Source organism: Macrobrachium rosenbergii, chromosome 12 (assembly GCF_040412425.1).
Source record: "Macrobrachium rosenbergii isolate ZJJX-2024 chromosome 12, ASM4041242v1, whole genome shotgun sequence".
NCBI lineage: Eukaryota > Metazoa > Arthropoda > Malacostraca > Decapoda > Palaemonidae > Macrobrachium > Macrobrachium rosenbergii.
In genome coordinates, this window is record NC_089752.1 from 67,597,898 (window position 1) to 67,624,851 (window position 26,954).

A 26,954-nucleotide genomic window follows, 5' to 3' on the forward strand; every position below is an offset into this window, starting at 1 on the left:
AATATTACATTCTGCTCCTCTCCTCAAAGAAAGACCTCTATAACCAATAGATGCGATGAAGGCAACTTTCATGCTTCCTTCTCCGAGAGGCATGGCACTGCGGTGGAGTTGTTTTACATTATGCCAAAAATTCTGCACGACAAATGTTGAGCAAGAGCTTACATGCTCAGGTGTCCAGGAATACTGCTTTTAAAAACTCAGAAGAAATAGATGTAGGCTTCTTATTCATCTCATGGTAAATTCAAAGCAATGAGTGCCTCAACCCTCTTTTGAGCCGTCTGAAAGCGGTAGTACCTCAGGAACAGGTGTAACCAGTAGCACTCTGACTCAAAGGTTGGCTACATCTTGCCAACACCTAAAATCAAACAGAAACTCCCAAGAAAACTTCACTGGATGGTCTTTTGAATGCTTGGATGTGGACCCATGAGTATTCAATGGCTGTGAGTTATGAGCTTCTCTAGAGAAGTGAGATACACAATAATTTTCAGCCAAAGCTCCCGTATCTACCTTCAGACCTATGTAAACAGACTTCTTGAATGACACTACATCCACTTTGACCCAGTTGATAACCAGAACCAGTTGCAGGCTTAGGTTGGCTACTTGTGAAGCTCACTAATCAGATGTCTTATCAATAGTCCCAGATAGCAGCTGAGACTAAGATTCATACAAAGATTTAAGGGGCTGTTGGTAGGCCAATACCAAGGGTCTTAAACTGCAACACCTTACCCTGCCACAAGAACAACTCGTACTTCCTTAAGGGAAAATGAACTGAGACAATTCTAGGCTACAGTCTCCATTTGAAAGAAAGTTGACATTAAATATCAGTTGAAAAGGCTGAGGTTGATAATGGGTCTCCAGCATCTGGAACTACAAAATAAGTTGCAGAACGACTCAAAGTCCACGTTCCTCTCCTTTGTAACCTTCTTCTCCATCACTAACCTCACCACAGAATCCAGCACAGAAGAATGAGAGTGAAATGGTTCTGAAGCCAACTGGGGACTAGAGTCAACACACATGGAAATTGATAACCTCCTTTTAAAGTCTTTACTACCCAAATAGTATCTACTCTTATGAGCTGACACTGTGGGCAATATCTCTAAAGGCAAGCTCTCACAGGATACTAATGCAATCACAGCATGAGACTAATTTTCTCCTATCCCCCCAGTCAAGATCTAGAGGTACCCTTCTTAACTACCCTTCAGAGAAAGGACAACTGTTGCAGCCTAGGAGTAACTAGCCTAGAGAGGCAGTGTGTCAGACCTGACTTAACCGCTTCCTCCCATAGCATACAGCAAAGGGATGTAACAGGAGTATTCTCTTTTATTACCATCTATGAGAGGTTCTAGATTGTGTGGAGCATACAATGGACCCAATGGCTGTTGTAGTATCCTGTATTCCAGAAATCTTTTCTATGAGCTGCATGGAGGAATGAAAGAGGTAAGCATACTGGACAACCTCCTGAAGACAGTGAGAATGATTACAGGAAAGTCCATTGCCCTTCATTCATCCTTAGAAAATTCACTGCCTTCAGTTCACCAAGGAGAAAATTCACCCTGGTGAAAATTCAACACAGAAAGTTCACTGCACATTTCAGCCTGAAATGACTTGGTGAAATAAAAGAAAACTCCAAAAGAATTTATTGATGTACAATTTTGAAGGATAAAGAATTCAATATAGGCATTTAAAAGTAATAATCCCTTAATTATCCAGATGCACATTACCCAGACACAACCATGCCCCAAGGACCAACGATATGTCTGTGTATATAACTATATAAGGCAGTCCCCAGTTAATGGCAGGGGTTTCGGTTCCAGCCAAGCGACGATAACCAAAAATCACTGTTAACCGGAACATCAAAATAATTATAGTAATAAATGGCGTTTATGATGCCAAAGCACTGATAAACCGCTTAACGGTGCCATTAACCAGTTACCAGTGCCAATAAACTGCTTACCAACACTGATAAACCACTTACCAGCGCCAAAAATCTGGTTAACAACATTGTTAGCCAAGCGCCATAGAACCAGAACGCTGTTAACCGATGCTGCCGGTAAGCAGGGACTACCTGTATATATATTATATATATATATTGTCATGCTCCCACAGCAGTGCAAGGAAAGGGATAGCTCTAATTATGATGTAGATAACTGCAACTGACTTACAAGGGGGCTGTGATCTGGTGAACAGAAAAATGCAATAGTGAATATACTGAATTATCATAAGGTTAAGGGTTTAAGGCAAACTTTAGTATGTCCACTTAAAAATGTATAATTCACTAAATAACCAGAAGAGAATATTTACAGGAGCTATCAATAGAGCCCTGTGGCACTACTTCAATTACTTTACTAAATATACAAATTAATAAGCAAAGTGCCACAAACTGTGCAAGCGTCATCATTAAGCCTTCTTGGGCTATGATATGTCGCAAAGATAGGAGAGTATCCTAGAATGTACAGGATGGGGTGCAGTAATCAAGGCGGGAGATCACTGGGATATCCGGATATCTTGACTGGATATGGCACCGTTGACCTACAGGTAATTCCACACAACAGGTAATCGAAACACGGATCTGCAAGAGCAGGGACGTTGAAATATACAAAATGAATGGAATGACTTATCTTGGAATACATAAGCAAATATCAAAGCACTCATATCACTTCCTTACTGAATCTTTGCACTTGTAATCAAAACAACCTTAGAATTAACACTAGTACTCCAATATCAAAAACAAAACACCACAGTCAAAATCACATGAGTCTCTTTAGGAGAACCGTAGAAAAGGTAGGCTATGGAAACAGAAGAACAGGTGGAAAAATAGGATAAGGTTAAAATGGTGAGGCCGAACAATCAACTTCTAATCACATTACCTTAGTCCGTGGACAAGACATGAAGGCGGTCAGAGCCAGGTTCCTGTAGCAGGGTGTCAGTGGAAGCTGCATCGAGTACTGTCCCCCACCATAGAGGGAGTGGTTAAGTAAAGGGTGCTGGTGATCTACAGACATCAGCGTGCAGAGGGTAAGGCAGCGAGGTAGGACCACCTTCAGAGTGACAGCAGCAGAGGGAAGTCTACGGGGGACTCAGAGCCCCTGGACAGAGACACTTCTTGGCAGAAAGATGCCGTAAGATACACTACCAAAGAGGGTCCATTGGAGCTTGTATTTATAGGCAAACGGTGCTGATGGTGGTTGTGTTTTGACAAATTCTTCTTAATTGGTTCATCTATTACCCTCGGCTTGGGTACACTAATAATCCTGCCAGGTACCTGCTAATCCTGCCAGGTACCTGGAAAGGTTGTCGGAGGTTAGCAAATAAAAAGTTCCAGGGAGAGAGAGGACAATAGTGAGAGGATTAGACTTGAGAGTCGAGGTTATGAGGCGGAGATGCAGGTGTGGGGTCCGGTCAAGGAAGTGATCCTTAATGACATGGCAGGTAGTGGATGGGGAATTTTCTCAGAGGGCTCTTCTGACAAAATTGGCTGGGGACTGTTTAACAATATGTGGAAGGTGTGAAGTCTCAAAGGGATTTTCTTTATTGTGCCGCCTTAATTACTTGGGGACGTTCGCACTGTGTCGGGTTTTGAACTCAAAGGGATGACAGGACATTAAAGTGACACTGGTGCAGGTCGCTTAATTACCTGCTCATTTGACACCTGGGTTGTCATTACTGGAAACAGCAGAGATTGGGAAATGTCAGTTACTCTATGAAATATCTTGTATTTCTTTCGCAAGCTACTCCAATCAATTTATATTTAATTATTAATACGGAAAAACCATAAAACAAACAGACAAAAGGATGTTTGAAACACCTCCCCAATGAAGGAAGACGTTACATGCTCCTTTCGGGAGTGAACGTCTAGGAGCTTCTTTCGGCTTGATAAACAAGAACCTCTCTCTCGTCTAAACACATTTCGAATAAGTCTTATACTAAAAATCATATCTGCATACAAAGTTTACTCTAGACAATTCAAACAGTGAGGCAGAAAATGTGACTTATAGCAAACACTAAATCATGAAAGGCAAAATTATTATTAACCATTCATTTTACATTTCAACTTTAATGTAGATTTGCTTCTTTCAAATTACATTTCAGTAATGACATATGGACTGTGGTTGATTTGATCAGACAATCTATGTCTGATGTTTCACAAAATCATGCTTGTGCTAACCCATACACAAGGTGGTGCAAATGGTAACAATGCAAAAGGACAGAAATCAAAAGATAGGTAGTGGTAAACAAAAGGGGATTCTAGCTAAGGTAATTCTCAATAAACTTGGGGAATACATTATAAGTCACAAAACTTAACTGGTAGGGAGTGACTTGATCACAGTCTCTGTAATAGGCACCAATCACTGGTAAATGGTAAATGTGAGAACCTGACTCGTCAGGTGGCTTTAATCATTAGGGACCATACAGGACTCTCAGTATCAGCACTGACAGTGCCACGGCATCTGGCACTTGGCACTCTGCATAGCACTCAAGCAAAGTGGGTAAGATAACACAAAGTTAGCGGTAGGTTACTATGAGTGGTACAATGGGCGTTACTGCAGGAACAGATGTCAAACAACAGGAAAGGAAATGACTTATATTTTGCAAAGAGTCAGAGAAAGGGAGTGACTTGGCATCCAACTCTGGATTATAATGCCAAATTACCTAGATAAAGGGGGGTGCTGTGCCAGGTTGGCACCAGTGCTGTGAGAACTCGGTGGCTCTTGTAAGTTACCTAGGCGGCCTACGCCAATATTTCTTCTTTTTGTGTCCTACTTTGAAGTGATGGTTTGAGTTTCTAGCTGGAGTCAGTGAAGCTGAATCCAAAGGTGTTGAAGAGCTATGTATTCCTACTGCTGCAACAACGGGAGCAGTGACAGCTCTAGCAAGGTCCATCAGAATATCTTGCTCTGTGGATTTGGAAAGAGAGGAAGAGGGTTTGGTGGGCATTTGAGGCTCACAGGTAACGATGACCAACTCAGGCATGGGTTGCGAGGCCACACCTTTGGGTGAGCTTCCGCTGTGGTCGTGGGAATCCGGAAAGGGCTCATATGAACGTCAGGTTGGCTCTCTGTCTGGCACTGGCAGCGCAGCCAACCCGGGGGCAGAGAGGGGGCGCCGGATTGTGATCTCCTGAAGGGAGATCTACGTGGTGTTCTGGTTCTGATATAGAAAAAGGACCCAGCACAAGAATCAAATCTTAATTTGGCACTGGCACTGTCATCTTGGCAGGGCCATGCTTAGAGTTTAAAGTGGAGTGTGTCTCAACATCCAGGATGGTTGGAAGTCATCTTTACATTGTGGTGTGAGTGAAACTTCCTTACTACTTCTTGAATCATCCCCAACGGAGGAAAAACGTAAAGATCTAGGTTGGACCAGTCCAGGATCATTGCATCCGTTGCCCAAGCTAGAGGGTCTGGAAAGGGGGAACAGAACAAAGGAAGGCGGTAATTTCTGGAAGTTGCAAACAGGTCTATGTTTGGTTGACCCCATAATTTCCAAGGGCTGGCACAAATGCAAAGATCTAGTGTCCACTCTGTGGGCAGATTTGCTTGTGACGGCTCAACTCGTCTGCCAGGACATTGCACTTGCCCTGTATGAACTGGGTGACTAATCGAGTCTGGTTCCAATCCACCCAGCATAGCAAGTCTCTTGCTACCTTGCAGAGGAAAATGAGTGGGTCCCCCCCTTGATGTCTGATGTACGCTAGGGCTGTGGTATTGTCCGCATGTACCGCTACAGTCTTGTTGTGTACCTGCGTCACGAAGTGTTGCAGAGCTAGGTGTATCGCCTTCAATTCTCTCATGTTGATATGAAGCCCTTTTTCCTTCGAAGACCACCTCCCGGAGACTTCCAGGTTCTCGAGGAGCGCTCCCCAACCTAGGTCTGATGCGTTGGAAAAGAAGTCAAGGTCGGGGCCCACCAGAACAAGAGACTTCCCTTCTGAAAGTCTGTCTGCGGACCTCCACCACCGCAGATCCTCCTTTATTTCCCAGCAAGTTCTTAAACAGAACTGGAGAGGTCTCATGTGAAGTCTTCCCAGTCTTACGAATTGCTCCAGAGATGCCATTGTCCCCAAGAGACTCATCCACTTGGTGGCGGAGCAAGAATGAAGCGAGAGGAAGAGGTCTACCTTCCTCAGACAGTCTTCTACTCTCTTGACTGATGGAGAAGCCCGAAAACTCAGAGAGTCTATCAGAACTCCCAAATAAAGAATCTTCTGAGTGGGAAGCATTTGTGATTTCTCAAAGTTCATTATTAGTCCTAATTCCTGGGTTAAAAGAAATCTTCCGTAAGGCCTCCATGCAGCATTGCTTCTTGGGCGAGCGAATTAGCCAATCGTCCAGATAGAGATAGATACTCACTTCCTCTAAATGTAGCCAACCCGCCAAAGGAGCCAACACTCGGGTGAAAACTTGTGAGGCCGTCGAGAGACCGAAACAAAGTGCTCGAAATTGATAGATCTGGTCCTCAAAAATGAATCCTAGGTACAGTATTTCCTTGAGTATGGGTGAATCGGAATATGGAAATAAGCGTCTTGCATGTCCAGGGAGATCATTCAATCTCCCTGACAGATGGAAGCAAAAACTGAGTGGATGGTTTCCATGTTGAATTTTGTTTTCTCTACGACGTTCAAAGCACTTACGTCGAGCACCGGTCTCCAACCCCCTGAAGCCTTGGGCACTACAAAAAGGCGATTGTAAAATCCTTTCGAGTCTGCCTTTTTTACTACTTCTATAGCTTCTTTGCTCAGAAGAGAGGACACGTCCTTCGATGGGGCCGAATACCCCTCCAATCGTGTGGAGTAAGCCGTCAATACGATGAGTGTGTTGGTTAATGGCGGATTCTCCTTGAAGGGGATAGCGTATCCCTCCTTTAAAACTTTCCCCATCCACTGATCTGCTCCTCCTTTGCTCCATCTCTCCCAGAAGAGACTTAGCCTGGCCCCTACCGGATCATGAAGGACTAAATTCTCACTTGCGAGAGGATGATTTGGAAGGAGAAGATTTCTTGATCGCTCGGGGAGCAAATCTAACTGATCCTCAAGACCCAGAGTGCGATCTCTGATTTCCTCCACGAAATGGCTTTGGTTGCTCGAGAGAAGATGAAGGTTTAACTGAGAAAGCAGATCAGTCCCTCTGGCACTTCATCAATTGGGTCAACAAATCTTGCGTTGATTTCTGGTGTAGACTTGCTGCAATCTCACATACAGTGGGCTGTGGAAACAAATGTTGTTTATCCAGAGGGGAAAAAAGGAGAGCTGATTTCTGAGGGGCCATAATGCCCTTCGATGTGAACCAGACCCAAAGTAGTCGCTTCTTAAGCACGCCCATGGCATAAAGGGCAGCTAATTCCTGTGAGCCATCTCTAACAGTTTTATCTGCCAAGAGAGAAAATTAAACAGGTCTGAGACTTCATCACACACAAAAAAAATGGATCTTGAAGCTTCTTGGCAACTGCTCCCAAACACAAGTCGAAAAAACTCAACACCTCGAAGGACTTGAACAAACTCTTCAACAGATGATCCATCTCCTGTGCTGAAAAGAACATCTTTGCCGAAGCAAGAGCCAACCTACGCCCCGAGTCAATGGGCGCAAAAAGTCCCCCCTGGGAGGAGACAGCCACTCCCAGGGAAGGAGCTTCTCCTGTTGCATAAGACAAGTACTGCAAACATGCGAGACGAGAGGGAGGAACACTAAAACAGGCTTTCCCTTGATCCTTCTCCTCGGAAAGCCAGTTCTCTACTTGGCAAAAAGCTTTCTTCGATGAAGAAGAGAGAACCACCTTAGGAAGTCTCGTCAAATCCATGGCTGATTGCTCATCAAGAAAGACGAAGATGGAGAGGAAGGAGAGGCCAGAGTGAAAAATTCCGGGACTGCTGCAGAAGGAACTTGAGGAGTGTCGCATACAGCGTAGAAGACAAGTCCTGCTCCCCCTTCTTCGTCTTCAGAGGAGATAGGAGACATAATCGAGTCTAATTCAGGCGCTGTCTGTGCTGCAGGTTTCTGTAAAGGATGAAGGATATTATCCAGTTTACGTTGCAAAGGCTCAAGAGCTGGGTCCAATGCAAGAGAAGGCTTATCAGACGCTGCAGGGTGCTTGGAGTCTTGAGGGGGCTCAAGCACTAGAGGAAGATCAGAAGCTTCAGGGCGCTTCGATGAAAAAGAGCGTCCGACCACCTCAGGGCACCTGACTGTCAGGGCGCTTGGTTGCTTTAGGGCACTTGGCCGCATCAGGGCGCCTGGCTGCTACAGAGCGCTTGTCTGCTTCATGGCACTCATCAAAGCGTTCCACCAATATGGGATGTTCAGAGGGAACAGAGCGCCTACATGAAATCTGGAGCTGTTCGCCCGAAAGGTGCAATGAGCTAGAACCTCGCTCCTGGCGCTGAGGAGAGGAGAAACGCTCTGGACTGTCCCACTTGCTATACAAAGGTTGAGGACTGAAGGAAGGCTTCCTCATTCTCTTGTAAGGGACATGCAGGGACTGATCTTTACCCAAGAAATGTCTCTTAAGCAGGCAAGATTCATCAGGGAAGCAATGAAGATGGCTTTTACGAGGCGAGGACTACTCAGAACTTGATAAAAGCCGATGCACTTCCGAGACACCTTTCCAGTGTCTGTCGCTAGTCGCAACCTTGGATGCAACAGGCTGGACTGAGGGGAAGAATGCCCGTGGGCAGACCCCACTGATCTCCCTTGGGCTACTGGTATGCCTCCTCCCAGGTAGCATGGAGTATGGCAGGGACCGGCGCCTAAGAGAATCAATGGGTTGAACAGCTGCCTCCTCCACTGACACTTCACTTTTAACAGTGTTTTCAAATTTGTCCATCAGGACATGCACTGATGCCCCTAACTGGGCCACTGTACTCACTACCAGGTTTAAACATTGCTCAAACTTATTCTCAAGGCTGGCGAAGCGATCGGGTTCAGAAGTGATGGAGCCAGGAGAAGGAGTAGCTGGTTTAAGAGAATTAACTGATGCAGGTGGGGAAGGCTTAACAGTTGGAGAATTAACAGACATGTCTGCCTTATCCGATCTAGGAGTCAAAGCCTGACTAGCTAATTTCCCGCTGGCTTTAGCGGCTGCTTTCCTCTTCCTATCTCTTTCTAGCTTAGCTAAATGAGAATTTAAAGTTTTCCATTTCTATTCTCCCCAATCCCTGCACTCGTCACATGTCAAATTAATAGAGCAAACTTGTCATCTACAACCGGAACACAAAACTAGAACTACTAGTGTCGGACATATCCCCACTAGCTGAAAAGTCAAAATCGTGAAAGTTAAATCCAAAAGAGTCACTATGTGAAAAAATCGCCAATTTCTGCTTATCGGCGCCGATATTTGGATACTGGCGCCAATACATAACTAACAGAGGCACTGATAACCGAAAATCAGCACTTTTCGGTGCCAATAAGCCCGAAAATCGCCATAAAATCGCTGGAAATCGCTGATTTTCGGTTAGTGGCGATTTTCAGTTATCATCACACCCCCCACATGGAACCCCCGCCGATAACCAAGGACTGCCTGTACCTGAGTATTTTAATAGTTTTATCATAAAAAGCGCATTTAGTCATGAAAATTAGATGAAAATACAGTAATTAGTGAACATTTCTCAGTGAAAAGTACTGCGAATGGGCAAATTTTCTGCGAATAATGGGTAGATACATTCGGCAGAGAAATCTGCGAATAGTGAGACCGTGAATACGGAGGGTTTACTGTAAACCTGGTTAGAATCTTTGTCTGGTTTCGATCTGCCCACAAGAGAAAAGCTCTTACTGCCTCGCAAAGGGTAAAAGAGCGTGTCCCCCACTTGCTTCTTGACGTAAGACAGTACTGTGGTACTGTACAAATGGACCGTCACTGTCCTTCCGAACACTTCCAGAGCAAACTCTTGTAATCCCCAGTGAATTGCTTTCAACTCCTTTACATTGATAAGCCATTTGCTCTGTTCTGGAGTCCAAATTCTGGAGACCTCCCTGTCTCCCAGAACTCCCCAACCTTGGTCTGAAGCGTCTGAATAAAACACTAGGTCGTGGCTCAGAGGGAGGGACTTCCCTTGAGACAGTCTGCCCCTTGATTTCCACCACAGCAGGTCCCGTTTGATTTCCTGAGTTATTGGGAAAACGAAAGTGTCCTGAAACTTCTTCCTGTTCCAATTGGCTCGTAGATAAAATTGAAAGTTCCTCGTGCAGCCTTCCCAGAGACACAAATTGATCTATGGAAGAGAGGGTCCCTAGAAGGCTCATCCAGTTGTTTGAAGAGCAAGACAGAAGGGAGAGGAATTTTTCCACTTTCTGAAGGCAGGCTTCTATCCTTTGGGGGAAGAGAAAAACCCGAAAAGTTAGAGAGTTTATCCTCATCCCCAAATATACTATCTTCTGAGAAGAGGTCAGCTGTGGCTTCTGAAAATTTATTAAAAGGCCCTACTCCTGGGCTAGAAGAAGGGTCTTTTGTAGGTCCTCCATACACGCTTCCTTCGACCGAGAAAGAAGAAGCCAATCGTCTAGATAGAGTGAAATGTTGAGCCCCATCAGATGTAACCATTTCGCTATGGGAGTTAAGACTTGCATGAAAACCTGAGGGCCGTGGCTAGGCCAAAGCAAAGGCCTCTGAACTGATACACCATTCTTGAAAACGAACCTTAAAGACTTTGAGTCCTGATGAACTGGAACATGGCAGTATGTGTCCCTCATGTCCACCGAAATCATCCAATCTCCCTGATGAATGGATGCTAGGATGGATTGGTTCGTTTCCATTTTGAATTTGGTTTTCTGGACAAACAAATTCAGGGCGTTTGCATCGAGACTGGCCTCCAGCCTCCTGAGGCCTTGGGGACTACAAATAACTGATTGTAGAACCCAAAAGAGCTAGTATCCTTGACCACTTCAATGGCTTCTTTCTCGAGGAGGGAAGACACTTCTTGGGAGAGGGCGGAAAACTTCTCGGAGCCTACTGAGTAAGCCATCAATACGACCGGCGAGCTGGTTAAAGGAGGCTTCCGTATGAATGGGATGGAGTAACCCTTCCTCAAAACTTCCACAATCAAGGTTTCTGCTCCTCTTGCTTCCCATCGTTCCCAAAAGCGAAGGATCCTTGCTCATACTGGCGTACAGAGGACACGGGTCTCACTTACGTAAGGGAGCTTTAGAGGAGGACTTCCTGATCGCTCGAGAGGTGAACCAGGCATTAGCACGCGGTCTGGGAAAGCCTCTCTGCCTGCCCCTACCATGAAAGGGCTTGAGGTTGGACAAGGGAAACTGTCCTAGAGGAGAATGCTGGGGTTTCCATAGTTTGCCTCACAAACTGAGCTAGGAGGTCCTGAGTAGATTTCTTCTGAAGGTTAGAAGAAATCTGAAGGACTGTAGCCTGTGGGAACAAATGTTGTTTATCCAGAGGAGAATAAAGAAGAGCAGACTTCTGCAAAAGGGTCACACCTTTAGTGGTATAAGAACACCACAGCTCCCTTCTCTTTAAAATGTTCATTGCAAAAAGGAAAGCCAGCTCCAGAGATCCATCCCTTATACCCTTGTTGAGACAAGAGATAACACCCAAAAAATCTGAGGTGTAGTCCTCTGGGACATGAGGACAATCCTTGATCTTACAAGGAAGGGCACCCACTGCCCAATCTAAAAAACTAAGCACCTCGAAAACTTTAAACAGGTGTTTGATCAAATGGTCTAATTCTGAAGTCGAGAACAGGATCTTCGCAGAATTGAAAGCCGACCTCTGGGACGAGTCTATCTGACTGGAGAAGTTCCCCTGGGAGGAGGCAGAAGCTCCCAGGGACGGGGCCTCTCCAGATGCGTAAGACAGATATCTCCTCTGAGAGAGCCTCGACGGAGGACAATTAAAGGAGGCTCTTCCCCACTCTATCTTCCCTGAGAGCCAACTTTCTACTTCATTTAATGCCTTAGCAGAGGAAGACAGTACCATCTTAGGGAGTCTCAAAGAATTAACAGTCTGGCTGTCCATTAAATATGTAGACTCCAAGGAAGCCGGAGCTGCAGGCAAGAAGAAATTAGGAAATGTTGCCAACAAAAACCTTAGCAACGAAGCATAAGTAGTTGGCGGAGTTACAGGGTCTACTTCTTCTTCCTCCTCTGGAGAAATGGGGGACAACTCTGCAAGAGGTTGAGGTGTCAAAGGGGGTTTCTTGATTAACCCCAAAATATTATCTACCTATCACTGAATGGGCAGAAAGGAAGGATCCACACTATGGGAGCTTGTTAAGCCAAGGCCAGACATTGAGGATGAAGGGGCAGCTGGTCAGTAGCAGGATCCAAAACCCCCAAACAGGAGCGGGTGTCAGGAGCTTAGAAGAAGTGATAGGGAGCACAGGAGTCCAGGTAGGCTCTGCAGACATAGGGCGCTCAGAGACAAAACAAGCCCAGGAGCCAACTAGCACTTATGCACAGACAAAGTCTCGGGCGCCGACAGGCGCTTGTTAAGAACCGGACCTTCTAATAAAAGATGTTCCGAAGCCATGGGGAGCTCTGGCACCACTAGGCGCTCCATTGCCACTAGGTGCTCCGGCGCCAATGGGTGTTCCGACGCCAACAGACGCTCTGGCGCCAAAGGTCTTAATGCAGACACAACAGAGTCGGGCACTGTGGGAGCAGGAGCTAACGGGCACTCAGAAGCACAAGGGAGTCCTGAGTCAATAATCGTAGTGGGAGCAAGAAGCTTGGGCGCTAAAAGTTGCTCAGTTACTTTCCTAATTCCAGGAGAACACTGTGGTGCCACTGATGGGGGCTCGTCCATGATCCTAGCCGAAGAAGAGCGCTTGCGAGAAGGGACTAGACGTTTAACTGTTGACAGCTGTTCCTCTAACTCCGGGTGATCCTGGGAGAAACGTTCAGGACTGTCCCAAAAACTGCAGGATGGCTTTGCTAGAGAAGACTCCTTGGGCTTCTTTACAGGAACTGCAGGGGAAAGACATACACCAATAGCACGTCTCTTCAAAGGACGAGATTCATCTTTAAAATGCCACTGGCATCTGGGACTTGAATCACTTGAAGAAAGACTACAAGAAAGACGACTCACTTCCGCAGAGACGCCTTTCCAGTGGCGCTCTGTCGTGACCTGGGAAGTGGCAACAGGACCAACTGAGGGGGTGACTGCCTGTGGGCAGACCCAACCAACCTCCTTTGGGCTACCAGTTTGGCTCCTCCCAGGTTCAAGGGAGCTTGCCAGGGACCTTAGCCTAGGAGAATCGGCGGGACATACAGCCACCTCCTCCACTGACACTTCACTGCACTTGTCCATAAGGACTTTCACTGAAGTGCCTATTTGTTCCACAGTTTTCACTAACAACACAAATTTCTTATTAACTCTTGACTCAAGGCTGGCAATGGTGTCGGGATTGGGAGTAAGGGAGCCGGGGAGAGGAGATGGTGGAACAGAATGAGAACTGGGATTAGGAGGAATAAAAGATAAAGAAACATTATCAGACAGACTTAGGGGGAACCTGACTAGCTAACGTCTTTTTACCATTGGCTCTAGAAGTAGCTTTCCTCTTTTTGTCTCTGTCCAGTTTTGATAAGTGCTATTTAAAGTTTTCCACATTTTGACATCCCAATGTTCACATTCATTACAAGTCAAGCCTGGCGAACAATTTGACCCCTACAAGATGTGCAGAGAGTGTGTGGGTCATAACAGGTTTTCGGTATTGCAGCCTTTGCTGCAATACCAAAAATTGGGAACCAGAATCAGACATAGTTGACAAGTCAAAAGTCAACAGAGCTTAGAATGTCTAAGATCAAAATTATAACAGTCAAATTCAGCAGTCAGGCCTGAAAAAGAACCTGATGCTGCCTAAATATGCCAAAAAGGCTACCATAAAGAGAATATTTCACCAATTGTAGTACTACGACCAACTGAGAAGCTAAAGAAATCCCAAAATGCGCTGCTGCTAAGGACAAGTACATCCATCAGCTGGCAGAAACATATTGAGCTCTTTTTGCTGGACTAGCTCCTCTCTTACCCCAAAAGTGGGCGGGGTTAGTCACCTAACCAAAACAAAGTAATGTTACCATGAATTTAAAAAATTCTAGCTGCCGGTTAATAGAAACTATAGCTATGTAATTACTTGGCAAGTTGCTTATATAAAACTGTAATTAACCTCAAAAGTTGTACGCTGGCCATCCTGGAATGCTATCGTGTATGCGCAGTGTTATATGGGAGCTTTTGGTAAAAAATGGAGTTTCCTTCACTGTGGAGGTCTGGGGGGTGGAGCCCCCCTGACTAAGTAACATGGCCTGCTAGATTAGGTTAGGTTAGGTTAGTATAGTTCTTTTTATAATAGGTTTCCTTAGCCAATCTCTTTTTAAACATATGACCGTCTGATGACTTAAGCATGCACAGAACCATTCCATAACAACAACATGGTGGCCCGGTCTTTCTCCCAATGTTTCCAAAACCCCATGTTCCCAAAGGTCCCCAACCTTGTTGGGTAGATATGAGGTTAATAACTGACTGACAATAAACAACACCACCTCCTTCATCAGAAACACTAAAAGTATAGGAAAAATCAATTTCCAAGGTCCGTGCAGAGCTGTTACTTAGAAATACCAAAATGGTATCATCAATGGTGAAGGTATACCTACACTGGTCTGCCTGTGCTGGTAGGCTATACTTAAGCATTACTGTTGGCCTTTATTAAGCTATCTGTCTGAACTAGTCTTCTAAATTCAGGATCTAGGCTAGGCTATTACAGGCAGTCCCGGGTTATCTGCAGGGCTTCTGTTCTGACGGCGTGACAATAGGCGTAAATTGCTGATAACTGAAAATTGGCAATTCTAGGCATTTATTGGCGCTGATAAGCGTGGAAAATTGCCGATTTCCAGCTATCAGCACCTCTGTTAGGTATGCATTGGCGTCAATATGCAATTATCGGCACCGGTAAGTGGAAATCAGTGCACGTCAGCTCCAAAAATTGCCAATTTTCGTCGCTAGACAAGCGCAAAAAAATCACAATCTTAAAAGTAAATTGTATTTTTCCTAACTATACAAACCTGAGGTCCTTTGCATTAGGGATTACTTTCAGGTGTAGGCTGGAAACGGCCTTTGAACTTCAAACAAGGTGGTTAGGCAGTTGACTACTGTCCGGGAGGCGGGAGTATCGCCCCCCCGGATGTAAACATTCCAATTTGCCTTTCGGCCCAGCTATCAGATTGAGGGGTGGCATGAGGTGGGCATAACGTGTAAAGGACCTCGGGTTTGTATAGCTAGGAAAAATACAATTTACTTTAAAAATTGTGATTTGTTCCAACACAATACGCAAACCCTCGGTCCTTTACATTAGGTGACTTACTGGTTGGAGGGAAGAATCTGAGTGAGTCTCTATGAACTGACTGGAGTTCACACCACCTTGTCTTCCCTTCCTGGTCGTGAGAGCGAGGAAGGGAAAACTACCTCTGACAAAATGATCAGGTTGTAAGAAACGCGGGACTAACTGTCAAACTTCTGGATCCCTTTGCACGAAAGAGGAAACGCGAGTTCATGCAAAGCAGGCGAAGAAGAACTTGCTGTCGGATGACATAAAGGCAATCACAAGCATTGGGTTTGTCTTGTGGTCATGGTCTCCTTCCTCCCCTTGCAAGGGGAAGGAGTGGGGTTGCTTCTATCAACCTGAATGGAAAATAGAACGGGAGCTCCCATTGGGTGCTTACCTGCATCGACCACCAGATCCAGCATGTAACAGCACGTCCGCTCCCTGCCCGTAGGAAGAGAGCCAGGATGGGGAGAAAGAAGAGAGGCCAGTCACTCCACATTCATTCTCCCAATCACAACTGTACATCTTAGGCGAGATGCAACCTGTCCTGTTGGAGGAGCCGGGTAAGCTACACAACTTGTTGAGCAGCCACCACAAGACCCAAGGAAAAAGTGTCCAAGGACTTGTGTGCAACATCCTGGAGGTAGAAGGAGGTGAAAGTAGTCTGTTGGGACCACACACCTGCCTTCAGCACCTGCGAAACCGACATGTTCTTCCGGAATGCGAGGGACGGACCAATGCTGCGGACCTCGTGAGCTCTTGGACGAAGCGTAACGGTGTCGTCTTCTGCAGCAGAATACGCTCTCCTTATTGTCTCATGAAGCCAGAAAGAGATGGTGTTCTTGGACACTTCTTTCTTGGCCAAGCCAGTACTAACGAAGAGTCATCGACACTCAGGCTGGAGACGTCGAGTCCTCTTCAGATAGCGCCGCAGCACTCTCACGGGACACAGTAGCATTTCGTCTGGTTTATTACCTACAAAGTCCTCTAAGGAGGGGATCGTGAGGGACTCAAACTGTGCATCAGGGACCAGAGGATTCTGAGTCTTCGCTACGAAATCGAGCGTAACTGATCCCCATCCCCTCGAGTATTTCACATCAAAGAAAAGTCCATGAAGTTCCCCAACTCTCTTCGCCAATGCCAGGGCTAGCAGGAAAACAGTCTTGAGGGTCAGATCCCTGTCTGACGACTCTCGTACGGTGCACGAATCAGGCTCCTTAGGATGAGTCACATCCCACGTAGGGGGCCTGAGATCCCTGGGTGGGCAAGACCTTTCGAAGCTTCTCATTAATAGAGATATCTCGAAAGAGGGGGAGATGTCTACTCCTCTCAGCTGTAAGACTAAGCCGAGTGCGGCGCGGTAGCCTTTCACAGCTGAAATGGAGAGAAAGCTTCTCTCCGCGAAGGAAGACAAGGAAGTCCGTGACCTGCTGAATAGTAGCTCCGACTGGAGGGATACCCCTTAGACGACACCAACCACAGAAGACGGACCACTTTCCCTGGTATGCTGTGGAGGATCTTCTGAGGTATCCTGCCATCTCTGTTGCTGCACGACGCGAAAAGCCTCTCGCTTGCAAGAGATGGTGGATAACCTCCAGCCGTGAAGACACAGGGATTGCACTGCCTGGTGGTACCGCTCTACGTGGGGTTGACACAGCAGGTTGGGCTAGGGGGGATCTCTCTCGGCGCCTCGGAGAGGAGAGTTAGCAGGTCTGGATACCAAACGGCCTGGGGCCATTTGGGTGCCACCAAAATCATCCTGAGATTCGGAGTGATCATCACTCGGCTGATCACTCGGCGAATCAGACAGAACAGAGGAAAGGCGTACACGTCGAGGTTGTCCCATGGGTGCTGGAATGCGTCCTCCGCAGCGGCCCATGGGTCCGGCACGACAGAACAGAAGACCTGGAGTTTCCTGTTGTGTCGGGTGGCGAACAGATCGATGGCTGGACGCCCCCACAGGTCGAACAGCCTTTCCGCTACCTCCGAGTGGAGGGACCATTCAGTCCCTATCACTTGATTCCGGCAGCTGAGCTTGTCTGCCACGACATTCCTCTTGCCTGGAATGTACCTGGCTGACAGCTCCACCGAGTGAGCCAAGACCCACTAGTGCACCTGCATTGTCAGCTGGTGAAGCGGGAGGGACACTAGGGCCCCCTGCTTGTTGACGTATGCCACTACCGTGGTATTGTCGCTTATCAGTGCCATGGAGTGTCCCATCACTCGATCCCGGAACTCTTGGAGGGCTAGGAAGGCTGCCTTGAGTTCCAGGATGTTGATGTGAAGGCGCTTGTCGTCTCGGTGCCACACTCCTGAAGTCAGCAACTCCTCCTGGTGTGCGCCCCATCCCTCGGTCGATGCATCTGAGAACAGTAGCATGTCCGGAGGGGGAGTATGCAGGGATACTCCTATCAAGAGGTTCCTGTCATCCAACCACCAGTGAAGGTCCTCCCTCATCTCCTCGGAAAGAGGGATGAGGAAGGACTGGGGGTCTCGGGACTGGGACCAATACTCCTTTAGTCTCCACTGAAGAGACCGCTGGTGAAGACGCCCATGAGGTACTAGCTTCTCCAATGACGACAGGTGACCGATGACGACTTGCCATTGTCGGGCTGGCTGCTCCTGCCGTGACAGGAACAGCTGTGCTGCCACCGAGTCTATCAGCATGCCCAGGTACTTTATCCTCTGCTTGGGGATGAGATCTGACTTCTCAAGATTCACCACGATCCCTAGATCCTGGCAAAACTCGAGGAGCCGATCCCTGTCCTGTAGCAACTGCGAGCGTGAGCTCGCCAGGACTAGCCAGTCGTCGAGATACCTCAGTAGATGTATCCCGTGCGAGTGGGTCCAAGCTGACACGAGCAAGAAGACTCATGAACACCTGGGGAGCGGTCAAGAGCCCGAAACAAAGTGCCCTGAATTGGAAGGCCGTCTTCCTAAGGACAAAGCGGAGGTACTTGCGAGAGGACGGATGAATGGGTATTTGGAAATACGCATACTTCAAGTCCACCATAAGCATGAAGTCGTTCTCCCTGATGGAAGCAAGCACGGATTGCGCTGTTTCCATCGTGAACTGAGTCTGGCGAACGAAACAGTTCAAGGGAGAGAGGTCTATGACTGGTCTCCATCCCCCTGAGGCTTTCTCTACGAGAAAGACACGGCTGTAAAAGCCTGGAGACTGGTCCGACATGACTTCTACAGCACCCTTGCTCAGCATGGCTTGCACTTCTTGCTGTAGTGTGGTGTCCTTCGGAGATCCTTGGACATACGTGCAGAAGGGTAGTAGATATCCCTCCTGAAGGACACCCACTATCCAGGTCTCGGCTCCGTGTCGCTGCCATGTTGCCCAATGGCTTGACAGGCAACCCCCCACCTTCGGCAGCTTTTGGGGGGGAACGCCACCCCTAGCATTTCCCTTTCTTCTTCTTCCCTTTGCCTCCTTTACCGGATTGGAAAGTGGGCTGATAGGGACGGGAGGAAACCCCCCTTTCTCAAGGAAGAAGAGGCTGGGTGTTTCCCCAGGACCCCTTTGAGACTGGGACTTCTTAGGGGCCGAGGAAGTGCCAGCCTGGCCCGAAGACCTGGTCGCAGTGGTATGCGAAGACCCGGAGGTCTTGGCCACTGCCTGGTGGACAAGCCGGTCACTGTCATTGGCCCAGCGTTTGTCCACCGCAGCGTCCACCAACTCTCTGGGGAAGAGAGAGGCGGAACCCAGCAACGGTCCATTCCTTAGGGATATTGCCGACTCGGGACCTACGGACCTGGAGAAGCAAGAGAGAACGGCGTCTCTCCGCTTCAGAACCAGGTTTGCCCACAGGTTCGCCGTCTGGTGGGCGAGGTAGGAGATAGCCCTAACCCTAGACTGGCACAGTCTCCCAAAGGCGGAGTCCTCCCCAGGCATGATAGCGCCTGAGGAAGCAGGTACCTTCGATACTGTGAAGGACCACAGATCGAGCCAGGAGACTGCTTGGAGGGCCGCCATGGTGGTGGCTTCCAGGGTTGCAGTTTCTTGCTGGGAGAGGGAGATGCTCTCTGCAGTAAGCTGCTGCACTGTCAGACCCAGATCCAGACGTGTCAGGTCCGGGTCAACCTGTTTAGTCGGCAATGCCCCCACAGCTGCAGTGTAGAAGCACTTCTGGCGAGGTGGGGGGAAGAAGAAGAAGAAGAAGAAGAAGAAGAAGAAGAAGAAGAAGAAGAAGAAGAAGAAGAAGAAGAAGAAGAAGAAGAAGCTTATCCGAGCAGCTCAACCAAAGTGAACTGTCTTGCCCAGACACAAGACTATTTACCTGGTTGAAGACCCCTTCAGCAAGCATGGACCACGGTAGCCCCACCAAAGCCTTGGGTTCCTTCTTGGGTCCCCAAAAGGATTCAAGACGCAACGGACGGTTGAGGCCGTGGTCCCTTCCCCAAGGTCGTTGTGCTGACAAATCAGCACAATAACCTCTGCAAAAGTCCTCTGTATCTCAGGAGTGTATGCATCCTGGGGAAGAGGACCCTCGAGTCCCTCCAGAGTGCGGTCCTCCCGATCTACTCTCCCTGCAGGAGGGACAACCTCGGCAGACCCCCGTGATCCTTCCTGCACCAAGCGGGCGTAAGACCTGGTCGAGCCAAGGACCAAGCCAGGTTCGTACGCCCATGAGGTAGAACTCTGAGGAGAAAACTCGCCAGAATTCTTCCTGTCCGACTCACGCCCCTTGGAAGGAACCGAAGAGGTGGAGGGGAAAGGCGAGGAGGATCAGGTGCTCCCACTGGCCTTGCTGGCAGAGCCAACTGGGGCAGCGGGCTGGGAGCGGTCACCAACCCATGGTGGTGACAGCAGCCCGGGCTGAGGAGAGTGCTTTCGCCTAGGCGAAGCAGTCTCCTGAGGGGAGCAGAGCGGCTCGCTTCCCCCGAGCCAGGCTGGCCGCGCGGACGTGGCCAGGGACTGGGAGGAGTCGAGCATGCGTCTGGCTGGCGCGAGCTTGCGCTGTCCTCTAGACGCGCCCCAGTTGTCTTCGAGACCATAGCCTCTCGGGAAGACTGAGCAGGGGACCTCTTCTCTGCCTCTCCTGGTGTTCGGCCGAAGCACTATCCCGGGAACCTGACTTGGCACTCACAGAAGTACCAGCAGGAAGAGCTGGGACACCTGCATGCCCGGACTCTTTCTCTTGCCCCATGCCCGGGGTCTTTACGGCAAGAAGTCTCTCCCGTATCAGCCTGGGGTCCCGGGTCTCCTATGAGACCTGTGTACTCGGAGCAACTCACATATGAGTGTCCGACGTGGACTCGCTGGCCTTAGACGCAGGTTTCTTAGGCACACCAGGGGGGGGGGTTGCAGACCTTGGTCTGCACGCCCTTGGCTCCCAATGCAACTGACCTGGAGGCCAGGGCAGCGGTTCCCTGATCCGTGGATTGAGAAGAGCCGAGGAGAGATCCCACTGCCTTCCCTGTGGAAGGAGGTAGTCCCTTGGAAGTCTCAGTGCGAGACTTCTTAGGGATGGGAGAGGCAGCCTTTTTCTTCTTTGGCCGCGAAGCCTCAGAAGGAGAAGAAGAAGAGGCAGCAGACGAAGATGAGATGACGACACCTTCCTAGACCTCTTCTTCTTCACCATCTTCTTTAGGATCGCCGTCAAGTCCCCAAACCAAGCAGGCGCAGCCGATGAATTGGGAGCAGTCGGAGGGTCTGCAGCAGTAGGCGCATCCCAGGCAGAGAACGCTGTGCTCGGGCCAGTACTTACCTGGGCGGGAGCAACCGCGTGGCAGCCAGAAACATAAGGAGGCGGGGCGGGGAATGCAGGCACAGGTGGTGCGAGGGCAGCCAGGCCGGGCTGCGCCAGGGTTGAAGGTTTGGGGAGAGAAACAGACGATGTGCCGGGCTGGACAGAGAAGCAAGGAGCCGGAACCATTGTCGTGATCAGGCCAGGGTCAGCAACAGGGGCAGGGACAGTCACGTAAGGCAGAGTAGAAGTCACCATGAAGGAGGGGCCCGGTCGTGAGAATGGAGCCAGGAACCCAGGAGGCAGCGGTACTGCGTGGTGTACGGCAGGGGCAGCCGAAACCTGGGTATCCAGGTGCAAAGCCACCGACACGGGTAGCTTGGCAAAACCTGACATGGTGACTGAGGTGGTGGTGAGAGTCGCTGCCGTGTGAGTTGTCACTGGAGCGCTGGACAGATGTGACACCAGACCCTTCAGTGATGGAACGCCAGGTAGGCCCAGGTGTAGCCAGGTCGATGATAAGTCTGCCGCCTGGCTATCCAACCCAAAACCTGAAGCAAAAGTCGGGTTAGGCTGGGAAGCCTCCACTCGCTCTGGAGGAAAAAATTCCCCTCCAGAACGAGAAGAGACCCCCGAGAGGATGTCCCGGTCCACCGCTCCCCCACGCCCTTCCACATCCGATGAAACAAATGAGGAAGAGGTGGGGGAGTCCTCACCTGAGGGAGAGGGAGCAAGCAGGGGAAGCTCGCTGGGAGGGAGAAACGAACCCGACACATTAGCCACCACCGGAGTCGTCGGGGGCATATTAACCTCAGACGATTCCTTGGCAAGCTTACAATGGTAGCGTCTCCTCCCCTCGACCTTCCTCCATTGCTCGGGGGACCAAGAGCAACACTCACTACAAGGAGCGTCGCGCGAACACACACGCCCCCTGCAAGATGGGCAGAGAGCGTGTGGGTCCGCGTCGACGCTAGATCTAAATGAGTTACATTTCTTGCCTCCTACCCCAGGACACACACGCTGGGGATAGGAAGGCTTAGAAGGCTTATCCACATTCAAGATTGTAAAAGAAAACAAGGATTTTCCCACCCAAAAAGGAGAAAAGAGGGCAGTCAGGCAGAGAGTGAAGAAACAACGTCCGCATTCTACGACGGCAGAAAGCAAATTGGAATGTTTACATCTGGGCAGGCGGTACTCCCGCCTCTCGGACAGTAGTCAACTGCCTAACCACCTTGTTTGAAGTTCAAGGACCGTTTCCAGCCTACGCCTGAAAGTAATCCCTAATGTAAAGGACCGAGGGTTTGTATATTGTGTCGGAACAAACCGGATCGCTGATAATCAGGGACTGCCTGTACAGCATATGGTTTGGTATTTCTAAGTATTAGCTCCAAGGTTGTTTTTACCTTGGAAATTGGTTTTTCCTACACTTGTAGGACTGCTGATAAAAGCGACGCGTTTGTTTGCTGTCGGCCAAGTGTTATTTGCTGCCTAACTCTACCCAACAGTAAAGGGGGACTGTGGGAATTCGGGGTTTTGGGTGGGGAGAACACGCACAAACATAGCGGACACATTTACATTGTGGAAGCACACTCCGGAAGTGTAAGTCGCCAGGGACCCATTCATTGCAGGGGGGAGCAGCTGAAGGAAGAGGAGGAACATGGGGGAAGGCAGGGAGAGAGTTGTTCACGTCAACCCAAAGTGCAGGGGAAGGTGAGAAGCGGCAGTGGGGGGAGGCAGGGGGTTTTGTGCAGGGGCAAAATGTACTGTCACCAAGGAAATGGGGGTGCAGGGGTAGGCAGGGACACATAGGAAGAATAACTGGCCGGCAAAAAAACAAAACGTTATCTCCTTTACCAACAGCCCTAAAAGTATACGGAAAACCAATTTCCAAGGTGCCAATCAGTCTGCAGGAGTTCCAAACTCATAACATAATCTGGGAAAAAAACAATTCAATACACTAAGAAACCAAGCCCCAATAAACTTACTTTAGGGACTCTGAGCCTGTTTCTGGGGGAGCAGAATGCTTTTTGCTGAATGTCCACCCTGCACTCACTACCGCACCGGGTGCTAAAAATTCTCTCTCTTTTTTTTTTTTAAAGGCTGTGATCTTGACACAGCTGGACTAACATCTCATAATTGTCATAACAATATACGTTAATTTCCCAGCCATTGACTTAAAGAGTTTTCGCTGGTGATGGCCAAAGGGTGGCGTGTTACAGGTTCAAAGGAGCGTAGGGAAAGGAATCAGCCGGTGTACTTAAACAAAATACTTATGAAGCATTCCACCGCAAACAGGCGGGTGCAACAGTTGGAAAGATGGTGGTCTAACCTGTGAGGATCGCGTATGAATATCCCCCACACCCCTTCCAATGGTGGGAGAAACTTCTCAATTCCTCCTGAAACCCCCTTCGCCGTGTTTAGTACTAGCCCCTAGGGGTTCAAATGTATTTTGCCGTGTTAAGTACTAGCCCCTGGGGATTCAAATGTATATTGCAGTGTTCAGTACTACCCCCTGGGGAATCAAGTGTTCCTAAGTGCATTTCGCAAAATTGAAACTTAGAAGGACGGGAAACGAACATTATCCCTCAAGTCCCTGCTTTTTCCTCAGTAAGGAGCTGGCCTGTGTACCAAAAGCTCCCCTATAAGAGTGTGCATGCATGGCAGCATTCGAAATAGCAGTAGTAGTGAAAGTTTTTGTCTTTGTAGTTTGTGTAATGGCTTTTCGTCTCTGTAATGCCGTATACAGTAAAATTTGGTCGCCTTCTCACCTCCCCCGTGGTCTAACCCACCCATAACCCTGCTTTCCCTAGGGGTCCCCTAAATTGTAGAGTAGTAACAAGAGGGGGAGCAAATCACCCTGTCCCGGAGGTATACCCCACCTATAACCCCACATTCCCATTGGGTCCCCTAGCTTGTTGGATGAAGTTCTGTAGTTAATCACAGGTTACTTACAATCGTACAACAAAAATTGAGGGTAAATCGATAATTAGCAACCAAAAAACTCTTTCATCTCATTCAGGTCATATAATGTTATGATAACAGGCTAGCTGAGTTTAGGTTACTCTGGGTCTATTGAGTTTTTGTCTAGTCACAGGGTAACACACTGACTAATCTGCCTTCCAAAACCCCTTTTTCCTGGGGATACTGGGGTAGAACTGGGTAATTCTAAGCCGGCTGTCCGCGGTGAGCTAGACTATGGCAATTGACGTTTTCCTATGTTATTTTACTTCCTTTAGAAGAATTTAAAGTAAAATTTTGTCGGCCGGCTGTAACTAAGCTGTCATTGACCTTTGAAGACTACACGACTTGTATTACCTAACGTGGGGTAGGTCTAAGCCGGCATTCGTGGCAAGCCCCCCCAACTCCATAGCTAATACGGCAAAATTGTAACCAGTAAACCCCCCTAAAAATACCAACCTAACGTACCCTAGAGGTGTTTACTGGTTACAATTTTGCCGTATTAGTTATGGAGGGGAGGTGGGGTGGCTTGTCACGGAATGCCGGCTTAGACCTACCCCGCGTTAGGTACTTAAGTCGTGTAGTCTTCAAAGGTCAATTACGGTATATTTACAGCCGGCCGACAAAATATGACTTTAAATTCTTGTAAAGCAAGTAAAATAACATAGAAAAACGACAATTGCCACAGTCAGCTCATGTAATCGGACAGCCGGCTTAGAATTACCTAGAACTGGGCTATGTATTTGCTTCCCTTTCTGGTATTACCTTGGAAATTGACTTTTTCTAAGTATTTTGGTTACTTATCAAGATTTTACCGTTATTTTTTGTTGGTCGACTGTAATTAACCTCAGAACTGATTATATTTTTGCTATCGTGCGTGCGCAGAATTAAAAGGGAACTTTTGGTAAAAAATGGAGTTTCCTTCAACAGGGGGTCCAAGGGGCAGAGACCCCAACTAAGTAACACAGATTGGGTAGGGTACATTAGGTTAGTATAGTTCCTTTTTATAAGAGGTTTCCTTAGCCAATCCTTCTTGAACATATGGCTCCCTAATGTCTCTCGTATTCACGGAACCGTTCCATACAGTCTGTGTGGAGCTATTACTTAGAAATATCAAAAACATAATCAGTTCTGAGGTTAATTACAGTCGACCGACATAAAATAACGGCAAAATCTTGATAAGCAACCAAAACACTATAGGAAGATCAATTTTAAAGGAAATACCCGACGCGGAGCTAATGCTTAGGGTACTTCTACTGGGATACTGACTGAGCTTATGCAACAAGCCTGACCTGACCAAGTGCTGCAGGCTATCCCCGGGCCAAAACAAACGAATTCATTGGTATGTCTAGGATATATTAGATGCTTGTAGGCCTATGAGTGACACCTGGTTTGCGGTCACCGAACACTGATTAGCTTAACGTAGTAGTTCATACATGGCAGTAAAATCACACACTTACTCTGGCCAGGAAGTTGGGAGCCCGGGAAAGAGCCATCTTCACCAATGGTAGTTACCGGAGAGCAATGTTACGAGTTGCGAGCAAACTGAACTCAGACTTCGGGATCGTTCAGATTTCATTCAAAACTAACTCGCGTTATGAGAAGCACCAAGAGGCCTTTTGATGCATTCAAGATGTACTAACTGTGTGTCATTATTTAAAATGAGCAATATTATGATAATCTAAACCAGAAAATTCAACCGTTTACAACCATTACTCAATATATATTTGCGGTTTATTTGCAAACGTAAAACCGCTCGGAAATTTACTTTCAATTAAATACTGAACGAAGTTTTGTTGTTTAGAGTAGTTCATTTGAGTAGTTACTGGGATATGAATACATTTATTTTTAGAAGATGCTTAATATAAATAACGTAGTTTAATGATACACATTATACGAAATTTACGTGAGCATATTATTCTTTTGCACTTCCTCTTAATTAATAGATACATATATTGTAGAAAGAACGTACCCCTGACGTAACCAAGACGCAATTTGCTAACCTTTATTATGCAACTGAATGTTACGTGATGCTGAGGAGCAAGAGCCCGTGCCAGCACAAGGCCTGCTTAATCTAGATAGATAGCAACTGAATAATTAAAACTTATTATAAAGCATAATATGAGAATAGGAGTGGTATGGATTTTTTCTCAGTAGACGAACAAACTATTCACAAATGAGAGGTGACCGATGGCCGAAATTCGAGAAATTATAGAAAATTAGTTACGAACAGTTTTGGACAGTTTAATGTCCATATAAATGCATTCTAATATACTATTACCGAACAAAATCTTTTCAGAGATGTTTATAGAACGTTTTTCATTCTTTTGTGGCCCTATATGTGACAACTAGCAAAATTTTCATGTGATTGTCGAATCGCGTTCAGTCTTCATTGACTTTAGTTCATTCTACAATATTCTTACTTTCTTTAATGTGAATGGAAAACACTAAAGAAAATGGAAAATCAGGCCCATTTTATTTTGTTGCAAATTAACAATAACTGTGCTGTAATGTTTCGCATTATGGCCCAATTTACACAATGCTTAACATTATGGCCTAATTTTCACATGATGTTTCGCATTTCGTGACTTGCTGATACAGTTACAATAGTAAAAATATGTAAATCAAAACGCAAATTAGTGTGATGAAAACAGACTGATGTTAATCAACGGAAACTTTAAGGGTATGTGAACAATTTCATCATATTTCAGGTGGATTTTTATATTTTATACGTGTAATGTCTGCGTTTGTGAGGGACCGTATGGCGGTCCTACGGGCACACGTATGTGTGTGTGAATCAGCCATCGGACGAAACAGGACAACAAGCATCCCGCTTTCTCTCTCCCTCCTGTGCGTCAGCGGAGATCGCTCGAAGGAACGCAACTTTTTTTTTTTTTTTTTTTTTTTTTTTAGCTGATAGGTAAGATGGGTGAAAGAAGAGTGAGGGCAGTTAGCTAGCTAACCATGGTAGGGAATAGTTTAGAAAGTGAAATATTAGTAAGAGTAATGTCAAGTGTGGTTTATCCACAATTTTATTTAGG

General features: G+C 47.4%; 1 protein-coding gene across 1 annotated transcript in view; it reads right to left on the reverse strand.

Annotated features, from left to right (window-relative positions):
• LOC136843714 (methylmalonyl-CoA mutase, mitochondrial-like) overlaps positions 1-25,715 on the reverse strand; it is a 418,104-nt gene extending 392,389 nt beyond the window's left edge. Inside the window, exon 1 of the mRNA XM_067112308.1 lies at positions 25,374-25,715. Within this exon, the coding sequence (XP_066968409.1) occupies positions 25,374-25,409 (36 nt within the window). The 5' untranslated portion in view covers positions 25,410-25,715. The remainder of the gene's footprint in view (positions 1-25,373) is intronic.
• Between the last annotated feature and the right edge of the window lie 1,239 nt (positions 25,716-26,954).